Source organism: Garra rufa, chromosome 10, assembly GCF_049309525.1.
Source record: "Garra rufa chromosome 10, GarRuf1.0, whole genome shotgun sequence".
NCBI classification, from domain to species: Eukaryota; Metazoa; Chordata; class Actinopteri; order Cypriniformes; family Cyprinidae; genus Garra; species Garra rufa.
This window is the reverse complement of record NC_133370.1, coordinates 4,386,712-4,411,670: the sequence shown is the minus strand read 5'-3', so window position 1 is coordinate 4,411,670 and position 24,959 is coordinate 4,386,712. Positions and strand designations below refer to the sequence as shown.

At 34.0% G+C, this 24,959-nt stretch overlaps 1 protein-coding gene across 1 annotated transcript in view; it reads right to left on the bottom strand.

The window, feature by feature from the left end:
- Positions 1 to 1,746: 1,746 nt before the first annotated feature.
- The window catches only part of eps15l1b (epidermal growth factor receptor pathway substrate 15-like 1b), a 61,688-nt gene continuing 38,475 nt past the window's right edge, over positions 1,747 to 24,959 (bottom strand). Inside the window, exons 20-21 of the mRNA XM_073848486.1 lie at positions 10,121 to 10,290; positions 1,747 to 2,832 (exon numbers count right to left, since the gene is read on the bottom strand). Coding sequence (XP_073704587.1) covers positions 2,686 to 2,832; positions 10,121 to 10,290 — 317 coding nt within the window. The 3' untranslated portion in view covers positions 1,747 to 2,685. The remainder of the gene's footprint in view (positions 2,833 to 10,120; positions 10,291 to 24,959) is intronic.

Genomic DNA, 24,959 nt, shown 5'->3' with positions numbered 1-24,959 from the left:
CTCTTTCAGCGGCCTTCAGTAAATACAAACTCGCACAGGAATTTCCTGTTATTCCAAATGGGGGTAATTAACATACCGAAGCTAAAATTCATGCAGCTGTTAAATTATTTTCACACTTAGATCTCAATCTTTCCAAGGACTCCGTTTCAGTCCGACTCGAGCTCAGGCTCCATTCTTTAAGCTTGTGTTACTGGACGGATCCAGGAAAAACAGCAATTTGCTGAAGCCGTTCACAGAGCATTTGCAAAAGACAAACGTCTGATAGACGAGGCGAGAGTCGTGCATGGATGCCAAACGTCACGTTCCACCATTAGAGCCACACAGCAGGACAAGCACAGCTCATACTAGATTACTGCATCAATAGAAACAGTTCAGGTCAGTTTACAGATGCTGCTAACATGAACATGAGTCGCAGGTGCACACAGAATGCTGCTCAAACCGTCTCATTGTTCTGGAAACTGGTGCAACTCATGGCAGAAACTCACTAGTAACTATTTTAAAAGCAGATATTGAACACTGCAGCTTCTTCATTTCATATTTGTCTTTCAATATAAAGTTGCATGAATACAGTCCAGATCATGTAGATCATGCAACACTAAGGTCATGGGTTTCCAGCAAATGCATGAACTGAATAGGATGCTTTGGACAAATGTATCTGCTAAATGCATAAATATCTAATATCTATATAAATATCTAAAATTTAAGAATTTTTTTTAAAATTATTATTAAAAAGTATTATTATTATTGTTGAAAACATGAAAAAATAAAAAAATTCATTAAAATATATACACACTTAATTACAAATTATATATATATATATATATATATATATATATATTGTATTGATCATTTTTTTATATTTATATTTATCATATTCATCATATCATTTATTATTTATAAAAATATATATATATACAATTTTAATATATTTAAATATATGTAATTCATTACATTAAAATATATATATATATATATATACATAATTTCTATTATAATTTTAATATGTTCTTTTTATATATATATACATATTTCTTATACATATATATATATATATAATTTTAATAATAAATTTATTTAAAAACTATATACACTTGATTTCTTTTGCGATTTTAATGTTATTTTTATACATATTTTATATATATATGTATAAATATAATTAAAATTATGATTAATATTAAAATGTATTTATAATATATATATATATACACACACATATACATATTTATACATTTAATATTTTATTATTTATATGAATTTATATATATATATATATATATATATATATATATATATATATATGTGGGTGTGTGTGTGCGCATTTCAAATAAATATATTTAAATATATATACATTTTATATATATATATATATATATATATATATGTTATTTTAATATTATATTTTAATATATTTAAAATATAATTTATTTAATTAAAAATTTATATACACTTAATTTATTTTGCTTTTGCGATTTTAATATTTTTACATATTATTTTATTATTTATATACATTTTATCATTTTAATTTATATTAAATATGATTTTAATAATATATTTAAATTTTTTTTAAATATAATTTAATAAATTATATATATATATATATATATATATATATATATATATATATATATATATATATATATACACACCATTTCTTTTGCTTTTGCAAGGAAATGGCTTCAAGATGTTTTTCATTAAAAGAAAAAAAAAACTATTCCAGTAAATTCAGATAAATATGTTTGACATTTATTAAAACACTGAAAAGCAGCACAAATTATAAAATCATTAACCATTTTCCACAAAAGAACCAAAACACACAAAAACATTGAAGGTCAGTAGAATCTTCAAAAGAGAAAATCAAACCCATATAAACACCAGAATTCACTTCTTTACCATATAAACAAGCCATAACCTGCTGATTTTAGTGTTAAGTATCACATGTACAATAAATATAAGAATACATAATAAGAACAAGCTCAATATACAGTATAAGGCTTTACTTCAAAGCAAAATATACTTCAAGAAAAGGGTTAAAACCAGGTGAAAGTGGGCTGGTTTGTGAGATCTGCTGTCATCTAGAGGATCTAATCAAGATTTAAAGGGTTAAACATAAAAATACAACTCAGATTGATTTCTAGATCATCTCACTTGAATATAAACAGTGCAAACAAGTTCCTTCAGAACTAAAGAATATGCTTCATTTGATCTTCATGCATCTAATAAAAGGTTTGTTCTTCACTGTAGGGAATGCATTGGTTATGCAGGTTTATGTGTGAATACAGACATCATATATGATCATATAGTGGCTAAATGTCATGCATTTAGTAAATCATACCAAAAGACCTGATTGAAAGCATTTCTCTAATGAACAGAGTTGATCATAGTCAAACGGTCCTGAAGACACTGAGATATGAAGCATTTTGGGACGAATCTGAAATCAATAATTAGACTTCTGTGCATCAATAAATGACTAGAGTCCTGCAGTATTTGATAAAGCTGTATATCATCTTCATAAAGCATAATTCAGTGGTTGAGCATTTTAATCTATAACTTTGACCTTTGGTTTTGTTGCATGTCGTTGGTTCAGTGATGGCTACAGCAAACCTGAGAGATCTTCAGGAAGAGCGTGGGATTGGGGCAAAAGCTTCATTGCGTTGTCGAAGGACTGAATCCAAAAACGTAGCAGCTTCATGTTCGGGGCATTTCAGCTCGACTGAGAGCCAGAGCCAGTTCCAGGTCTTGTTGTTCTTGTAGGCGGAGCCTCCGGATTCGCTCCGCCTCCTCTCTCTGACTCTCCCGCTTGGCCCACTCCAGCTGCTGCGTCTCATTTCCGAACTGAACCGGAAAATAAACGTCATTATTACGCAAACTACGACTACATCGCACACACACATACAGCAGAAAGCAGTACTGTAGGGCTGGCCGATATATAGATATATACCAAAAAAAAAATTGCCTTGATTATCCTAATATTTTTACAGTTGCTCTGAAATGTTTAAAAAGTCAATTAAAAAAAAACTATTTAATTTATTTATTTTTTAATAGGTAATCAAGACATGTTTTTCCAGGGCTGCATGATTTAAGAGGAGAAAAAAATATAATTGTGATCGAGAATATTTTTTTTTCTCCCCAGGTTTGCTATGCTTGTTTTTAAGGGCAAACATTTATATAATGATAATATGTATTAATAATGTCAATAATAATAATAATTATTATTATTATCGCGATGAGGATGATTATTATATTAGAGGAAATGTATTATTACTAAAAAAATATATAAAAATTGCTAAAAAAAAAAGAAAAAGAATAATATAAAAAGATAAAATTACTGACAAAAAAAATTTAATATTGTTATTTTAATATTTAAATACAAAATATTTATATTAATTATATAATAATTATAACACCAACAATAAGAATTATTATTATTCTAAAAAGTTACTAAAAACAAAATTTAACTATTGTAATATTACACTGCAAAATAAAATTATATTTTAAAAAGTATACAATAATAATAATTATTATTATTATTATATATTAGAGGAAATGTATTATTACTAAATAAAAATGTACAAAATAGCCAAAAAATACCAAATATAGAATTACTATAAATTATGAAACATTACTATTGTAATATTTTACTGCTAAAATGAATATTTTCAATTAATATTTAACACAAAATTATATAATAATTAACAAAAAACATTACAACATAATTTATTTGTTTTTAAAATGTTAGACCATCAACCTTTTATTTTTATGGAAAACGCTTCTCTCTTGTAGATAAAGTCTTATTATATTTTATATGTTAGAGGAAATTTATTGTTACTAAATAAAAATATAAAAATGACTAATATATATATACATATATATATATATATAAAATTATAAAAGATAAAATAACAAAAAAGCATTATTATTTTTATTATTATATTCGAGGAAATGTATTATTACTAAATAAAAATAACAAAACTATAAAAAATATATAAAAAAATATAAAGTTACTAAAAATTGGATTTAAGTATTGTAACATTACACTGCAAAATAAAATTATTATTATTATTATATACATTAGAATGCAGCTTTTCTTTTGCTTTTTTTTATATATTTCTAAATAAATGTCTTTAATATTTAACAAAAATGATATAATAATTAACAAATCACAAAAAAATATTTCTATCTAACTTTAAAACAACAAACTTTTATTTTTATTGAAAACCACAGCTTCTCTTTAGCTGACAAGCACACGATTTTGAGTTTATATATCGATTAATCCTGCAGCCCTACTTAACAGCCAATTAAAAAGCACATTAAACCACGAAAATGTAAAAAAAATTAAAGTGCTAAATAATTATATGCTGTCAGTATAAAAGTATTAAAAAAATATAGTGACTATTCAATACATCGCCCAGCCCTCATATCAGCCCAAATCACTCATTTCACACAAACACAAGTGATCTGTACAAAATTAACATCAAATGTAACGTGATTTGCTTTCTTTTTTTTACAATTGGTCCAAAACAGACCAAGGATCATTTACAGTACATCATCTGTTGTGCAACCAGTGATTGAAAGCCAAGAAAACAACCAAAGCCGTAAAGCCTTTGGTTTTCATCAAATGTAAGCCACCAGTGACCAAACACAGAGAATGAAGCGCAATCATCACAAACTAATTCACTTTATGAGATCCATTACAAAAATCAAACAGAAAATGTGACCCTGGACCACAAAAACATCACAAGTGTCAGTTTTTGAAACTGAGATTTAAACATCATCTGAAAGATGAAGAAAAAGCTTTCCATTGATGGTTTGTTATTTAAAAATCTAGAGGGTGAAAAAAAATTAAAATACAGAGAAAATCGCCTTTAAATTTGGTCAACAATGCATATTACTAATCGAAAATTAAGTTTTGATATATTTACAGTAGGAAATTTACAAAATAACTTCACAGAACACAATCTTTACTTAATATCCGAATTGTTTTGGCATAAAATATTTTTTTTTAATTTTAACCCATACAATGTATTTTTGTCTATTGCTACTTAAGACTGGTTTTGTGGTCCAGGAATACATTTAAACTATCAAATGTGCTTGCATTAAAAAAAAAAAAGATGCAAATACACACTTTATATTTGAAAACCTATTTCTTTTTCATTTGTTTTTATCACATTTGCTTGAAAAGTGCACTATTTTACAATAAAATCAATGCATCGAATGCAATTGCAAAGAAATCTCCAATGCTTCATTACCCTAAATGAACTGTGTATTTGCTCTTTTCTCACTGCGGTTGGTCGGCTGGTCTTACATTTGCTGCTGCTGTTTTACAGAGCTTCAATGTACGGTCTGATTTCTCAGGGTGATTTGTGTAGGGATTTGTGAGCACGCAGGGTGGAGTAGGTGTTTTATGGTTGACAAAAACACATGCAGCAGCTCTGATGTGGTCGGCAGACCCGCGTTTCACCTTACCTTCATGTGTTCAGTGCCTGGGAGAAAGACAAATTACAGCACAGCTCTGAAGACACAAGAAGCACGGCATACACAACACAAAGCCGCATGCAAACATGCAAAATGCATCTGTGCAAAAAAGCCATGCAACTCAGGGTGCATTCAGGTCAGCTGTAGCACTTTTGAACCAGCTGACCTGAGTTCGACCTGATGCTTAACTATTAAAGTTCAATTCTACTTAACTGTTTACTTCTGATACGATCTAGTAAGGTTGTGCAAAGCAATTTTGCATTGATACTTGCACAATTAATACAATTCAGCATGTTCTCCAGCAAATATGCTTAACATATTGATTCGAAAAGCATATTATTATACTTTTTTTTTTAAATGATACATTTGCAAAAACAGTGTAAAGCAACCGTGGCACTGTGGTGAAACCAGTTGCCACTTTCTGTCTGAAAACAGGAAGCACTTTGGGTAGAAGCTTCTCACTTTTCTAGACCAAAGTGTCATTCTGAGGTCATATTGTCATGATGAGTTTTTAAAAGGGCACTTTGGTGTACTACTAGAATATATAAAGGCATTTAAAATCATCCTAAAATATTAATTCTATTATGAGAATCATATGCATTTTCATATGCAGTTTTCTGAATTGTGAAATTATGGAGTGAGTTAAAGAAAGTACTATAGCACAGGAAAGATGGTGTTAAAGTTGTTGCAGAAACCAGTGTCACGACCGGCTCGCAAGCCGCGACAAAGGTGACACCATTGAAGAGCTAAAAATTGCATTTTCACTTGTAAATAAACATTTCAACATCCTTAAAAAGAAAACCTGTAAGCCAACTTCAACTTTCAGAGAGTATATCTGGAATCATATGTATTTTTGTATCTTGTTTAAAGCATTAATCATTAAAGGCTCATAAGATTTATACAGGGTTCGTACAGATACATTGAAAAAAAGGATTCATTGAATTTACTCAGTTTTTTTTAAGCTACATTTAAATAAACACACTTAGTTGACTAACCTTCAACATTTTTTTTACTTAAATGCAGCTAAAATAAATTAATTGCAACCACGAGTAAATTTAATGAAGGTTTTTTCAGTCAAGGACTTCAATCAGAGATCTCACTTATTGAACAATGCCTTACATTTTTAATTTTAAAACAGAAAGATAAATAGATAAATAAAAATATACTTATAAAACTAAAAATAAGTTTTACTAAAGTAGTACAAAGTATACTACACTTTTACTATACTATAAAACCACAGTTAATTTTCGTATTAATTTGTGTATACCTTTTCTTTTCTTTTCTTTTTTTGAATAACTGTACTGGTATTAATGGTTTGATGTTTTCAAAAAAAAAAAAAAAAAAAAAAAAATTTATGAAATCGGTCCAAAGTCCTGATCTGAATCAAATGATTTGTGATCTGTGCTCCGAAGTTTCGATCTAAAGCCAAAGATTTGCAAAACTGCTCCGAAGTTCTGATCTAAATGAAATGATTCATGATCCATGCTTTGAAGTCCCGATTTGACTTTTCATATGCGTTTTTTCGTATTCGTAATTCAAAAAAATGTGTCACGCATAGAAACCTTGCACACTGAGTCCGACGCATATTAATTTATCCGTTGTGGGAAAAAAAATTTAAATACAAAATTGCAAAACAATACAAAATGGAATCTTCAAGCAGCGAGGATGATTTTGTTGTCCACTCTCTTCTTAAAAAGAGAAAAGAAATAGAAAGAAAAAAGAGACAACTTTTTATGTGCACTTCCTTATTAATGAGCTCCGGGTGATTCAAAGTTTACTTCAGGATATCAGAAAACTTTGATGCTTTGCTAGTGTTACTGGAGCCGCATAATATGTGACCCTGGACCACAAAACCAGTCTTAAGTCGCTGGGGTATATTTGTAGCAATAGCCAAAAATACATTGTATGGGTCAAAATTATTGATTTTTCTTTTATGTCAAAAATCATTAGGAAATTAAGTAAAGATCATGTTCCATGAAGATTTTTTGTAAAATTCCTACTGTAAACCTATCAAAATGTAATTTTTGATTAGTAATATGCATTGTTAAGAACTTAATTTGGACAACTTTAAAGGTGATTTTCTCAGTATTTAGATTTTTTTGCACCCTCAGATTCCAGATTTTCAAATAGATGTATCTCGGCCAAATATTGTCCTATCCTAACAAACCATACATCAATAGAAAGCTTATTTATTGAGCTTTCATATGATGTTTATATCTCAGTTTTGTAAAAATTTAACCTTATGACTGGTTTTGTGGTCCAGGGTCACATATAAAGAAGACCATTAATTTCTGTGAACAGTGTACAAGGACCATTACAGTGCATTGTGCTGCCAGACAAAGTGGATGAACTTGTCAGACGCAATTCTATATTTTGGCGTTTGCTTTTACGGTGCATCTGAACTGTCAAAACAGCTCTCAAAATGCTTGCTATGAATGCGGAAAATGCAAAAAATGCTTCTTCTTTTTTTTGATGGACGAAAATTTCGGTGACTGACATGACGTGAGGTCGTATTTATTTTTTAACCTGCGAAAAATTCGGACAGTGTGCAATGACCTTTAGAATGAGACTTCAAATTGCGTATCACGAATCATTTGATTTGAATAATTCAATTTGAATCATTTAATTCACTAAATGTTCCGATCTAAATAAATGATTTGTGATATGTGCTCCTAAGTTCTAATCTAAATCAAATGATTTACGATACATAATTTAAAGTCACGATCTGAAATAAACGATTTAAGATATGCAATCCGATTCGAGCACATCTTAATAGTGAATAATTTTGCTAAGCAATGGTCGGTTTAACTCATTCAGAGTACTGAAAATATTTGTTTCACCCATTACTATGTGCTTTTTTTATTTGATCTAGTTTTTGCTAGTGAATCACTTGAAATGAATGATCAAGGTCACAAGTTTGACTCAATTGGAGCGGTTCCAGCGTAAATGACTTAATTGATTTGCTTCATACGTTCCTCTTTTTGCCAGTACAACACTGCTTAGCTCGATTGTTTTCTGACATGAACTGAAATAAGCGAAAATGGTATGATGTTTTTAGTGTATTTTGTGTGAAAAGATATCTGCTTATTGACAAAATTAAACATGTATTTCATAGATACATTGTCTTTCAATAACTCAAGCACTTTTCAAGTACCTTAACTTTCAAAAAGTCCAATTCAAGCACTTCAAGCATCTTGTATGAACCCTGTTTATGGCTAAAACAATAAACATCTACTAATTTATAAAAAATAAATTATATTCCACCCTGTTATGAATGAAACTGAAATTGTGTGAAAATGATTGTGAGGAATGCCTGGTAAAACATCAAACAGCTTCCTTTTGATTCTTATCAGATTACTGACTACTAAATATAAACTGTATGTAAATTATCAAATGTTTGCTCTGCACAATTTGTGCATCGCTGATCTTATCGTTTTAATGGAAATTAAAACTATTTTGTTCCACAAGCTTCCATTTTGTTGTACTAACTTTAAAAAGTCTAAGGGTTATAAATTTTACCAGATGTGTTTTTCAGCTCGAAAAATGCTCGAAATCAAAGGATTTGCTCAAAACAAACAGGCTGTCTGCTTCAATCTTCAACAAAGGTTTTGTTCCACTACAGAACTTCCTCTTGTTGCTCTTGTTCAGCTGCATCATCAGTTTTAATATTCTTCAACTACTGATCAATGCTTTGTTTTCATGTCTTTGTTTTTGTAGTGTGCAAGTTGTATGGCTTGTACAAGTTTAGAACAACATGAGGGCGGATAAATGATGAATAAATGATGAAACATCTCTTTTCATTTGCTGAAAACGTCCTTACTCTCTGAAGTTTGTTTCTTCATCAGATTTGGAGAAACGTAGCATTGCGTCACTTGTTCAACAATGGATCCTGTGTAGTGAATGGGTGCCGTCAGAATGAGAGTACAAACAGCTGATAAACACATCACAATAATCCACAAGTAACCACTCCAGTCCATCAGTAAGCGTCTTGAGAAGACAAAATCTGCGTGTTTGTGAGAAACAAACCCAATAATAAAACTTTTAAACAGTTTTTTTAAAGATAAAATATGAGTCCATAATGCATAAAAATGCTTCCTCTAGTGAACAGGTCCATCTCCTGTTGTTTTCTCACATCAAAATCCACGCACATATTTGTTTAGAGCTTGTAAACGCTGCTTGAAGTGTACCACTTTTTGGATCAGGGACTCATATTTTAGTTAAAAACATTTTAATGATGGACTTGTTTCTTACAAACCCTCGGCTTTTGTCTTCTCAAGACGTAAACTGATGGACTGGAGTGGTGTTGATTACTTGTGGATTATTGCAATGTTTTTATCAGCTGTTTGGACTCTCATTCTGACGGCACCCATTCACTACAGAGGATCCATTGGTGAGCAAGTGACATAATGCTGAATCTCTCCAAATCTGATGAAGATACAAACTCATCTAATATCTAGGGTAAGGACATTTACAGATAGTTTTCTTTTTCAGTGTGTGTAAAGCATAGATGATTCTGGCATTAGCATGCAACGGACAATGCAAACGGACAAAATGGCAGCGGAGGAAGCAGCGTCGGTATGAAGCGGATGCAATTGCAAACGATGACAGCAGAAACTAGCTAGATGGAGACGATCAGACGGCATCATACCGGACTTACGGCTCTAAAGTCTGGTAACGTCGAGGATGCGTTAACTGCAGACCGTAATGTTGAGGACGAGGAGACAGGTCCTCTGTCCGTTTGTGTCTTTCGATTAGCTGGAGCACCAAACCCTTGACTATGAACCCCTGAAGCGCTAAATGTGGCGGATGAATTCTTCCCTGAAAGTGTCAAAGAAAACACAGATGACACCCAAACACCAACAGAACAGAACAATGAAAGATCATTTAAATCATGAAAAGTGCTGTAGAATTTAGTCAAAAGCAGCTGGACAGAATTTTTCTGCTTAAGTAGTAGAGTAGCAGCGTATCTCATATGATTTGACCAACAGTTTATCAACATTTAATCTAATATAAGCACTAATAAGAGTAATGACTGGCTATTTATAGTTTATCATGATTTTGATCTTTTGAGCTGTTTTTTGTTTAGTGATAGTTGTTCATGAGTCCTTTGTTTGTCCCACAAAGTCTTTGGTTTTTCAGCATTTTTGTATGTGATGCCTTTGATCCCAACAATGACTGTATGATTCTGAGATCCATCTTTTCACACTGAGGACAACTGAGGGACTCATATGCAACTATTACAGAAGGTTCAAACACTCACTGATGCTCCAGAAGGAAACACAATGCACATGGCTATTTTTCATGATTTTGATCAACTAATGAATGCAAATATCTACAATAATTTGCTTTTATAAAGCCTAGCTGCTTTTGTTCAAATTCTGCAATAACCTGAATGAACAAGACCTTTACAAAGTGATTAAAAGGCCTCTAGATGCAGGCAGGGCCGTCGTAGTTGGGTGAAAAGGGGAACTAATGGGGGCCCCAAATGGGGGGAGGGCCCCCAAGGAGGGAAATTTTATTTTCCTTTATATGTAATTTTAAGATCACAATAAATGTGATCCCCCAGGTAACGTAGTATAGTGATACGCTGAGTCAGTGCACAGGGCCCAGAATTCCCAGCGGCGCCCCTGGATGCAGGACACCCTTGATATGTGGAAGAAAGAAGTGACAGTGACCAGGAAACCTGAAGAAAGCTAAATCTGTAAAATCCACATTAATTTAACAGATTCATCAGGCTCAAACTATATTCCATATTTTAACATGCAGAAGCCCAAATAATGACTTTAAATAAAATAGTATGAATTCAGTTTGATATTGCATGAAATAAGTACAGTTGAAGTGAGAAGTTCACATACACCTTGCAGAATCTGCAAAATGTTAATTATTTTATCTAAATAAGAAGGATCATACAAAATGCATGGACTTTTTATTTAGTACCGACCTGAATAAGATATCTCACGTAAAAGACGTTTACATATGTGACCCTGGACCACAAAACCAGTCATAAGGTTAAATTTTACAAAACTGAGATGTATGCATCATATGAAAGTTCAATAAATAAGCTTTCTATTGATATATGGTTTGTTAGGATAGGACAATATTTGGCTGAGATACATCTTTTAAAGATCTGGAATCTGAGGGTGCAAAAAAATCTAAATACTGAGAAAATCACCTTTAAAGTTGTCCAAATTAAGTTCTTAACAATGCATATTACTAATCAAAAATTACATTTTGATATATTTATAGTAGGAATTTTGCAAAAAAATCTTCATGGAACATGATCTTTACTCAATTTCCTAATGATTTTTGGCATAAAAGAAAAATCAATAATTTTGACCCATACAATGTATTTTTGGCTATTGCTACAAATATACCCCAGCGACTTAAAGGGATAGTTCGAGCATTTAAGACATGAAGTTGTATGCAATCCTTATCAGCACTATAGTGTATACACACTGACCCACACTGCGTTCACCTCCCTGGTCAGAGTTCTGGCCGCTGGAAGTTTTTCAAGAAAGTAGTCACGGTTAGTTTCCGGGGCCTCAAAACTGTGCGTTTTTACGTGAAAAAAATATATGCGTTTCAAAGCTTGATTAATTTACATCACAAAAAACACTCCTGACAAAAATCATACCTCAGTTTTAATCGGCACTATATTCTTCCCGTTTCCATCAATCCGCGCTGCTGTCAGTTCGCACGTTCCGATCAGCTGTTGATAGCGCGACTCGCTGACAACATGTCTGACTACGAAACGTCTGATGATGAAACCAATTTTAGCACAATGTCAGACGGAACAGACGATATATATATATTTTTATATTAGACCTCGTTTCACGTGATTTCCACAGGAGTCTAAACATCAGATGTTTACTGTACAGTTTAGACATGGGATCTCCAGTCCTCGTGAGCTACTGTCTTGCTGGTTTTAGTTTTTCTCTGATGCAACACACCTGACTCAAATCAACGGGTTATTAGCAGGCTTGTACAGAATGTCTAATTTGAGAAAGGTGTCCTGTCATAGGAAAACATCGAGCTGCAGGAATGTAGCTCACGATGACCGGAGTTGGAGATACCTGGTTTAGACCTAACGTTAACTGTATGTGACTTCAAGCACACTTATAAACTTAATGATACCGACACACCTTCCGCATAGTTACAGACAATAACAAATATAGCAAAGCATCATACTTTGTTGTGTAATATAGATTCAATTAAATTCATTAGTTATGACATTTGCCGATTTTCTCACCACATAGACAGTCGATTGTTGTCGATGCTATCACTGCCCCGGTTAGAATATTCTCAGTGTAACGTTAGCCTAAAAACCGACGTTAGCTTCAAAATAAACCTGTCGTATGCGACATAAAGTTAGTAAATAGAGCTTACCCGTGGTACTGGTACAGCAGAACTCTTTAAAATCCGTTTTTTTATTTTTCCTCCTTGGTTGGGGATGTAATCGTCTTCGCTGAAGTGAGCACTGCACACACGAAAATCCTTGATACTGGATATTTTAGCTCCCGCAGAGTAGCCGATGGCAACCAGCCAAAGCTGTCTCATAACTATATCAGAAGCAGGAAAACGATGGAATCTGAACGGCGATCCCTGCACATTCTTGTGGTCACAACCTGGGAATTTACAAGTTCGCACCATTGTTCATTTTCTACTTTTTACGTCGTTGTCATTTGAGTGTGTAATGGAACAGCTGATCGGAACGTGCGACTGACAGCAGCGCGGATTGATGGAAACGGGAAGAATATAGTGCCGATTAAAACTGAGGTATGATTTTTGTCAGGAGTGATTTTTGTGATGTAAATTAATCAAGCTTTGAAACGCATATATTTTTTTCACGTAAAAACGCACAGTTTTGAGGCCCCGGAAACTAACCGTGACTACTTTCTTGAAAAACTTCCAGCGGCCAGAACTCTGACCAGGGAGGTGAACGCAGTGTGGGTCAGTGTGTATACACTATAGTGCTGATAAGGATTGCATACAACTTCATGTCTTAAATGCTCGAACTATCCCTTTAAGACTGGTTTTTGTGGTCCAGGGTCACATATAGTCAACAAGAAAAAATATATAATTAAATTTATAAAAACGACCCTGTTCAAAAGTTTACATACACTTGATTCTTAATACTTTGTTGTTACCTGCATGATCCACAGCTGTGTTTTTTGTTTAGTGATAGTTGTTCATGAGTCGCTTGTTTGACCTGAACAGTTAAACTGCCTGCTGTTCTATTTCGGTGTATTTGAACGCTTTCCAACAATGACTGTATGGTTTTGAGATCCTTCTTTTTAGACAGAGGACAACTGAGGGACTCATATGCAACTATTACAGAAGGTTCAAACACTCACTGATGCTCCAGAAGGAAAAAAACATGCATTAAGAGCCGGGGGTGAAACTTTTTGAATTTGAAGATCAGGGTAAATGTATCTTATTTTGTCTTCGGGGAAACATATTAGCAAAACATATCCTTTGTAGCTTCTGAAGAAAAAAATATGATGTTTAGGCAAAATAAGAAAAATGTACACATAAAAAAAAAAAGTTTCACCCCCATCTCTTAATGCATGGTTTTTCCTTCTGGAGCATCAGTGATAGTTTGAACCTTCTGTAATAGTTGCATATGAGTCCCTCAGTTGTCCTCAGTGTGAAAAGATGGATCTCATAATCATACAGTCATTGTTGGAAAGGGTTCAAATACACAAAAATGCTGAAAAACCAAAGAATCGGGGCAGATCAACTGTTCAGGACAAACAAGGGACTCATGAACAACTATCACTAAAACAAAAAACACATCTGTGGATCATTCAGTTAACAACACAGTATTATGAATCAACTGTATGTAAACTTTTGAACAGGGTCATTTTTAGAAATGTAACTATTGTTTTCTCTTGTGGACTATATGTAAACGTATTTTATGTGAAATATCTTATTCAGGTCAGTACTAAATAATGATCCCTCTTATTTTGGTAAAATTATTAACATTTTTGCAGATTCTGAAAGGTGTACGTAAACTTTTGACTTTAACTGTATATTTAAAAAAAACTGATATAAATTCTAAAATAATAAATATTTATATACAATTATAAATACATATTTATAGTATACAATAATAAAATAATACAAATATATTTATAATAAACATTGAGTGAGTTCTTTTCATTGCATTCTGGATTTGTTTTCTCCAGAAAGTACCCATGCGATGCTGCCTTACAATTTGGACAAAATGAGAGATCTTAGACTATAATGCTCACTATAATGTTCCTGCTTACCTTTTGGAGCAGACATTTAATTATCTTAGATTAAACGAGTGCTTTAGATGCCTTGCAGTGGCTGACATCTATTAGACTAGATTGAGGATGCAAAAAATGCAACACCACTGGAAAAGTTTCATTTCTTCAAACCCTGAGCAGTATTTGCAAACCTTTAAAAAGTGCCAACACCAACCACAACCCACTACAAGAACCAACAAGATTTAAATGATCTCAATATGAGGTGAATCTCACAAAACCTGTCAAGAAACAGAAATATCTTTGCAATTTAAAGCATTAATGTAATGAAACAATTTTTATTTTATATTATTTAAAATGATTTTTAATTGTAAAATAAATTTAAATGCAAAATATTAACTGTAAATTGTATTGTATACTTTTTAAATAGCAAAATACCTGTTGTAATGTTTTTATGTTGGTTGAGTTTTAAAAAAATGTATTACAGTGATGCATTAATTAAAGTGACAATTGAGAAAATCTGCAATTAAACTCACTTGTACAATGAAATAATTTTTATTTTATGACATACATTTTAATTGTAAAATAAGTTTATATGTAAAAATATAATTGTAAATTGTATTACATCTTTTTATTGTAAAATACTGTACCTGCTTTAGTGCTTTATGCTGAGGTTTTTTAAAATTAAAAAATTTCTGTGATGCATTAAAGATAGTGGCAATTAAGAAATATGCAATTAAACTCACTTTTGTAATGCAATTATTTATTTATGACATACATTTTAATTGTAAAATAAATGTAAATTTAAAAATTGTAATTATAAATTGTATCATCTAAATACCTGTGTGTGTGTGTGTGTGTGTGTGTGTGTGTGTGTGTGTGTGTGTGTGTGTGTGTGTGTGTGTGTGTGTGTGTATATATATATATATATATATATATATATATATATTCACACACAATTTAAAAATCTGTATAAAATCCAAAATAGTAAAATAATAGTTAACTTAGGTATACAATTAAGAAATGTGCATGCAACTAAATTATTTTAACATACATTTTAATTGTAAAATAAATGTAAATGTAAAAATGTAATTATAAATATATAATTACACACAATTTAAAAATCTGTATAAAATCCAAAGTAGTAAAATAATAGTTAACTTAGCTATACAATTAAGAAATATGCATGCAACTAAATTATTTTAACATACATTTTAATTGCAAAATAAAATATAAAAATTTAATTATAAATTGTATTATATAAATTCTAAATGCAAAATACCTGCTGTAATGTGTAGATTTTTAATAAGAAATTTATATAAATAATTATGTAAATTTGTAAATCTGTATAAAATTCAAAGTAACTAAATTATTTTGACATACATTTTAATTGTAAAATAAAAGTAAATGTAAAAATTAGGGCTGTCAAATGATTAATCATGATTAATCACATCCAAAATAAAAGTTCATGTTTACATACTAAATGTGTTTTCTGTGTTTATTTATTATGTATATATAAATACACACACATGTATTTTCAAGAATTTGTTTTAGATTTATATAGAAAATATTTATAATTCTATATATAGTCTAAATTAAATAGAAGTATAACTATTCATTCATATAAATATTTGTTTAAATCTATACATGTATGTGTGTGCATTTATATATACATAATAAATATACACAGTAAACACACATTTAGTGTGTAAACATAAACTTTTATTTCGGGTGTGATTAATCGTGATTAATCATTTGACAGCCCTAGTAAAAATGCAATTATAAATTGTGTTATATAAATTATAAATGCAAAATACCTGTTGTAATGCATATATATATATAAACAATTTAAAAAAGCATTACAAAATCAAAAGTAGTAAAATAATAATGAATTTAGAGGCTTAAATATCACAATGCAAAAATCCTTACATATTTTCATGAGATTCACCTGAAAAAGAAATCCATTAAGGAAAAAAGAAGAATTAAAGTGGCTCACAAAGGAATGATGCTAACATTTTTTTATATGCAAGCTGCACCATGATTCTTCTGTGTAAGGGGTGTTCAGCATGATTCATTCAAAGTGAGAAAACACAAGAGAAGTCGCAAAGGGTCAAACAGATCAGAAACGTACAGCATTTACAGTTCCAGAGAGTGTGAGAACCTGGCATGAACATATTTAGCCAACCGTGGGAACGCTGGTGCTCAGTTTAAGGGTGTGAACCGCAAACTTTAGAGGAACTCACTTCTCTATATCTCTCTCACCACTACACAGGCCTCATGTGCCATGGAGAGGAAGGGCTTTTTTCTTTCTTAACTCAGAGATAGTAGTGAAACTACCAGCGCCCCACCCATGCCCTTTCTGTGCCTGTTATAGCAATAAACACACCACAAACAACGCTAAACAATCCCCTGCATCAAACACAGGAGAGAATTAGTAGTGTAAACACCTCGCTGTGAAGGTTACGCGGCGGAAGAGTCCTAACGTAAAGCGCCGAATGTAGAGCGTAAACACACACGATGGTTAGAGGTGACTTCAGTGTTTTTATGAGAGAGACTCCAGCTCAAAGTGCAAAACAAACACATGACAGTGTCTTTGAATTCAGATCTCAATCTCACCATGTATTTGAGCCTGAAACATACAAGTATGTGAATAGAGACGCTTCTAATTCTGCTACTACCACAAGTGCATAGACTCATGTAAAGTAATAGATACTATATGTGACCCTGGACCACAAAAGCAGTCTTAAGTAGCAATAACCAAAAATACATTGCACGGGTCAAAATGATCCATTTCTCTTTTATGCCAAAAATCATTAGGATGTTAAGTAAAGATCATGTTCCATGAAAATATTTTGTACATTTTCTACTGTCAATATATCAAAAGTACATTTTTGATTAGTAGCATGCATTGCTAAGAATTTAATTTGAACAACTTTAAAGGCGATTTGTGATGAAAGCTGAAAAATATGTTGTGTACACATAGGCACTTGTGAAAACACAAACAGACTTCCTCACGAATGTTAATCTTGCAAATACACAAATAAAACAATCTCTTCATGGAAAACCACCCTTATTTGTCTGTTATCACTCATACATTACATTCTGTCTTGTTTTTAATCAAACTAATGTCATTTTGAACTACAGTTCTTGTCAAAAGTATGAAAACATAACGATTCCTAAATGTTTTTAAAGTCTCTTCTGCTCACCAAGGCTGCATTTATGTGTTAAAAAATGCAGTAAAGTACAGTATTATTGTGAAATATTTTTACAATTTATAATAACTGTTTTCTATGTGAATATATTGTAAAATATAATTAATTCCTGTGATGCAATGCTGAATTTTTGAAGGATCGTGTGACACTGAAGAGTGGAGTTATGATGCTGAAAAGTCAGCTTTGATCAGAGCAATCAATTACATCAATTATTTTAAATTGTAATAATATTTCACATTTTTACTGTTTTTACTGTGTTTCTGATCAAACGAATGCAGCCTTGGTGAAGAGAAGAGGCTTCATTTTCTTAAATATTTCAAAAGTATTATATATGTGACCCTGGACCACAAAACCAGTCATAAGGGTCTTTTTTTATTGATATTTACACATCATCCAAAAGCTGAATAAATAAGCCTTCCATTGATGTATGGTTTATTAGGACAGGACAATATTTGGTTGAAATACAACTATAAAAAAATCTAAATACTGAGAAAAACACCTTTAAAGTTGTCTAAATGAAGTTCTTAGCAATGCATAATAGTATGACATTTTCTAAATATTTTAATGGAACATGATTATTTTTGGCATAAAAGAAAACTTAATCATTTTGACCCATGCAATGTATTTTTGGCTACTGATACAAATATACCCATGCTACTTAATTCTGGTTTTGTGGTCCAGGGTCAAATGAAAGCAAATCATACAGGTTCGAAACAACATGAGGATAAGTACATTTTTGGTGTGAACTTTGCCTTCATGTAGACGAATAAACCTGCAGTTGTCTGTTCTTCCTCTTTGCATGACGCTGCAGCAGCTGAATATCTCATGCAAAGACTCTTATCTTCCCTGTCACAGCTGTACCACGATGAGCTCACAACGCACTGATGCACATCGATATTGTTAAAATGGAGAAGTGTTTGCCTTTCCATTATCACACTCACTCTGCATGATCTGTCATTTTATTGAGTTTGTTTGCGTGTTGGGAAATGTCTAATGTGGGTTGTGAAATGCGGTCTGAAGGTGTTTATAATTAAAACTTGTTAGAATACTCCAGGTTCAATATAAATCAAGCTTTACCACAGAAAATAATTTATCAAAACTTGAGCTTAAAATAATGCACTTACAATGGAGGTCTATGGGGAATTGCACTAGAAATAAACTGGAAAGTATCTGCAAAATTTGCAGCAAGGATAGCAAAAAGTTGTGTGACATATAATATTTACCAGTGTTGTTATTACTATATTATATATTGTATAATTATTAATTATACAATATATGTTTTTATATTATTTCACATTATAATTATTTTGTATTTTTTAGTTATTTAAAAAATTTACAAAAATTCAAAAGAAAATTACTAAAACAAATTGAAACTGAAAACATACAAATTGAAGCTAATTAAAAAAAAAGTTTAAAAAAAATTGCAAATGTGGCATTACATTTTAATATTATATAATAATTTAACAAAAACTGTTAACACTTTCTGTAATTAAAATAAAATAAAATGCAAGTACTAGATGAAAAAATAATTTAAAAACTTTAAACGGAAATTAAAAAAAAAAAAAAAGGTCTTGGCAGCAAACTGAAACAAATTAGTTACTAAACAATTACTAAAAAGCGGTCTTAACACACACACACACACACACACACACACACACACACACACACGTTTGTTTTTGTGAATTGTGGGGACATTCCATAGACGTAATGGTTTTTATACTGTACAAACGATATTTGCTATCACCCTACACCTAAACCTAGCCCTCACAGGAGACTGTGCATATCTTTACATTCTCAAAAAAACGTATTCTGTATGATTTATAAGCCTTTTGAAAAGTGGGGACATGGGCAATGTCCTCATAAGTCACCCTCTCCTTGTAATACCCATGTCATACCCATGTTATTACACCAATTTGTGTCCTGATATGTCACAAAAACAAACACACACACACACACACACATATATACTAGTGGTGGGCCGTTATCGGCGTTAACGTGCTGCGTTAACGTGAGACTCATATCGCGCGATAAAAAAAATATCGCCGTTAATCTATTCTCAAAGTTGGGTTGGGAGCTGGGTCTAAACTACGCAAAATATGATGACTTTCACCTTGATATTTTAGCGCGGATGACGTATATCTAGTTGAATTGCACTGTAGGGGGCGAGAACAAGTCTTCAACTTCTGTGAAATTACCACATCAAATGAGACGCGCAGACATGGATGCAGCTATGAAGCCGCTTCAGGGCAGGTGCGTTGCTAGACCCTTTTTACTGGGGCACGTGCCCCAGTGAAAATCTGCTGTGGCCCTGTAAAATCTCAAGTTTGAGTTATAATTTACTTTGATAATCCCGAAATAAAGACATTAAACTATATGCAACAACTGAATTGACGCTTCTAAAAGCAACGCAGTTTATTGGAAGATGCACGCAGATAGGCTATCCATACCCGCGCGCCTGTGTATTTTACGGGAACGCGCACGTCGTACAGCCTTTTGCGCAGAAGTACTTGGTTACACAAGTTTGTATAGTTAATTGTGTTGTAAATGCAATTGTCAAGCAGTTTGTAATGCATTTTGGAAACAGGAGATGAGCGCCTGGTCTAATGCGCCACCTGGCTTGAGAAACCCGTTCTCAAAGACTTACTTTTAGTCATTATTTGGGTAGCACACATATTCTGAATGCCTTCAGAAGAATTCAAATTAGCCATTTTAATCTAGATTAATTTCAAGATTTAATCTAGATTAATCTAGATTAAAAAAATTAATCTATGCCCACCACTAATATTGTTACGTGACAGACGTGCTGGATGAACGAGACGAAGTCGAGAATCAACAATTAACACTATATTTAATATCTTCTTCAAGGAACAGACAGGAACAGGCAGGATAATCCACACACATGTAACGATAACATCAAATAAAGACCGACATTGAACTCATGAAACAGACAGACTTATAAGGACACACTAATCAACAGACACAGGTGACACAGATGACTAATGATACAAGGACAGGTGCTAGAAATAATGATGAGGGCTAAACCAAATGACACAGATCAACGGGGGGAAAACAAATGGGAGAAACCAAAGACATGAACTGACAGAACTGTGACATTACGCCCCCCTCCGAATAGGCGCGTCCTCGCGCCGTAGAAAAAGAAAAACAAAACAGAAAAGAGGGGCGAAAAAAAAGGAAAATGTCCATGGTGGCTTCGGCGGAGGACGCCACCCCAGGAGGGGGACCAAAACAAAAGTCCAGGTGAAAGACAGTACAGTCCAGAGGGGCGACGACGGAGGGAGGAGCCAGGGAGGACATGGGTGGGGCGTAAGGCAGGAGGAACTGACCCAGACCGCAGCCATGATGACGGCCCACTGTGGAGCCGACGGAGGGAGGAACCATGGTGGACGAAGGCATGCCGACTCCATGGGGCCGACCGACAGAGGCGGAGCAGATGGAGAAGGAGCCCGAGGCGAAGACGGAGAGCCGATGATCCGGGGTGACGCCGAGGATCCGGAGGGCCAAGGTGGAACAGGCTCTGGCGCCCGAGACGGTGGCGGAGTCCCGGAGATCCGCGGCGGAGCCGGAGCGACAGAGGATGTAGGCTGTGCCCGCAGGAAGGAGGAGTCCCAAGGAGCCGGTGGGACGGCGCGACGAGGCACAGCCGGAGGAGCAGAGTCCTGAGGTGACGATGGGGTGACGACTGACCAGGGCGGAGCCGAAAAGACGATGGAGCCCGGTGGAGCTGGTGGATCGACGGGCGACGGTGTAGAGGAGGGCGTCGAGAGCCGTGGTGGAACCGCGGGGTCGAAGGGCCGAGGCGGAGTCCAGGACTCGGAGGCTGGAGGCGGAGCTGAGGGATCCTCCAGCCGAGACGCCGATGGTAGCTGGCAGTCCCGCGGCGAGCCCACTGCACAGGTGGTGGGCTGAGGGTGAGCTGAGGGGCTGTCAGGGGACAGCGGCGGCCAGACGAACATGGCATCAGATGACAGAGGGTGGGTGGGTGGGAATTCCGGGCAGACAGGACAGACGGATATTTCCATATCAAAGTTAATTAAGTTACCAGAGTTATCTTCGATGAGATCCGAGTAAAAGTCTATTAAGTCCCCAGAATTAGGTCCAAGCTCACCCTCAGTGGTGGTGCAGTGGGCAGGGCTCTCTATCGCCCTCTCTCGCTCCACGTGGCAATCCACCGTCGCCGATGTTGCAGTCGGCTCTCGCACCTGGTCAGATGGGTCAGGCTTTGGCTCTGTCGCTCTCGGCTCTGGCTCTCCATCTGCGGTGGGTTCGGGCTGCAACTCCGCATGTCGGGGTGATGTTTGGCTGGGTTCTGGGTCTGGAGTGGGGCTGACGTCCTCCTTGACGATGTCGACAGTCCAGGATGACTGGCAGGACGCCAACACCCACTCGATGACATCCGGCAGGCTCTCTTGAGGACCCTCCCCGGATAGCAGCGCCTTGGTGGCAGAGTTCAGTCCTAGGCGGTAGTGGACGCATAGGCTGCTATCCGGGAAGTGTGACTGGTTTGCCAGGAAGAGAAACTCACGTGTGTGGTCCTCAAGAGAGCGTTCCCCCTGCCTCAGGAGGATCAGGAGAACTGTGGGGTCCATGAAGAAAAACCAAAAAAAAACAAAACACTGAGGCTAACAAAACGAAAAAATAAACGTAGGGGAAGGTGCCGGAAAAAACTGTTTCGGTCGGTCTTTCTGTTACGTGACAGACGTGCTGGATGAACGAGACGAAGTCGAGAATCAACAATTAACACTATATTTAATATCTTCTTCAAGGAACAGACAGGAACAGGCAGGATAATCCACACACATGTAACGATAACATCAAATAAAGACCGACATTGAACTCATGAAACAGACAGACTTATAAGGACACACTAATCAACAGACACAGGTGACACAGATGACTAATGATACAAGGACAGGTGCTAGAAATAATGATGAGGGCTAAACCAAATGACACAGATCAACGGGGGGAAAACAAATGGGAGAAACCAAAGACATGAACTGACAGAACTGTGACAAATATATATATATTTATTCCATGGAATGTCTGGATACTGGATTCTGATTGGCTGGCAGGTGTGCAGTAAAACCGTTTAATGCACAGGTAGTTCCAAGTCAGTTTAATCACCGTTCTATATTAATGCGCTGCTTTAATTGATGCACGCAAAAGCACAGAGAGAGAGAGAGAGAGAGAGAGAGAGAGATCGCATTGTGCTGCGCACATACATAAACTTCTTGTCAGCGTTTGCCTGCGATCCTTATTAAAATAGCCTAGATACTAGATCGCTACATTATATTCCTCAGCAATGGGGTGGTAAAACTGCTGTTTTTGAATGAATTGTTGTTTGTAGAGAGAGACGCACAGCATGCAGGCAGGTAACGTTACGCACACACACAACTGTCATCTCTCTTGCCTTTACACTCTCTCTTGGTCGATCGATAATCTACTGAAACAAATGCTATATTTCATTCAAATAAATGTGATTTTTACCAGACTATTTAATCTCTGAGTCTGATTTGAAGCGGGCAGAATGCTAGAGCTGCGTGTCATAACTGACGAAAATAACCGTCTTTTTTATCCATTCAGTCAAATTTTGCGCTGCAAATATCAATCCTAGTTTTAATTTGTCTATAACCATGGAATAAGCGGGATAATCAGCGGCTTGCCGTGCGTTAAAGCATTTAAAATGCACTTCGCGGAGGCAACCACCCTCCGCTTCGCGTCGGGCGGTTATTAGCCTCCACGTCGTGCATTTAAAATCCTTTAACGCACGGCAAACCGTTGATTATCCCTTACATACATATATATATATATATATATATATATATATATATATATATTTTTTTTTAGCTATATAGAGAAAAGTCCAAAACAAATACTCAAACAAATTAAAATTAAAACGGAAAACATACAAATAAAAGCATACATAAAATAAAATAAGTGAAATAAAAATAAAATGACAAATAAACAAAATATGTGACCATGGACCACAAAACCAGTCATAAGGTTAAATTTTACAAAACTGAGATGTATACATCATATGAAAGCTCAATAAATAAGCATCCTATTGATGTATGGTTTGTTAGGATAGGACAATATTTGGCCGAGATACATCTATTTGAAAATCTGGAATCTGAGGGTGCAAAAAAATTAAAATACTGAGAAAATCACCTTTAAAGTTGTCCAAATTAAGTTCTTAACAATGCATATTACTCATCAAAAATTACATTTTAATATATTTATAGTGGGAATTTTACAAAAAATCTTCATGGAACATGATCTTTACTTAATTTCCTAATGATTTTTGGCATAAAAGAAAAATCAATAATTTTGACCAACACAATGTATTTTTGGCTATTGCTACAAATACACCCCAGCGACTTAAGACTGGTTTTGTGCTCCAGGGTCACATATATAAAAAATTATAAATGACAAAAGCACAAAGCAAAAGTGCTAAAACTTCAAATAAAATTAAAAATGAATATTTTAAAATAAAAGCTAATTTAAAAAAATGTTGGTAATTACTATAATAGGCTAGTATATAAATAATACTAAAATAACACTGTTTACGTATAACCAGCAGCTCATCCAATGAGTATTCTCAGCATTAAAAGTTTGATTTATACAATTATACAGCTGACATAACACAGTTTTGTAGGAAACAAATAATATAATTGCTTTACAAACCTTTTTGCTCAGGGATGAGTCTGGGCTTGGTTATAGTTCGCTAAAGATAACTGCCTGATATTTCTGCTCAAATGAAACGCATCTAGAAATAATAAATCAAGCTAACATTCTAACATTTATTCTAAAGGATCTCATTTAAAATAAAGATATTTGGTTATATAATTTGGTTACAGTCACATACAACAGCGCTTAATGTTATAACAATATAACTACACCAGATAGATCTTTTCACTCTTCTTTACCGCATAAAGAAGCCAACAAGACAAACGTCATAATGCATTTTTATATAATTAAAACTCACACGCACACTCACTCTCATGCTTATCAGATGAAGGAGCTAATT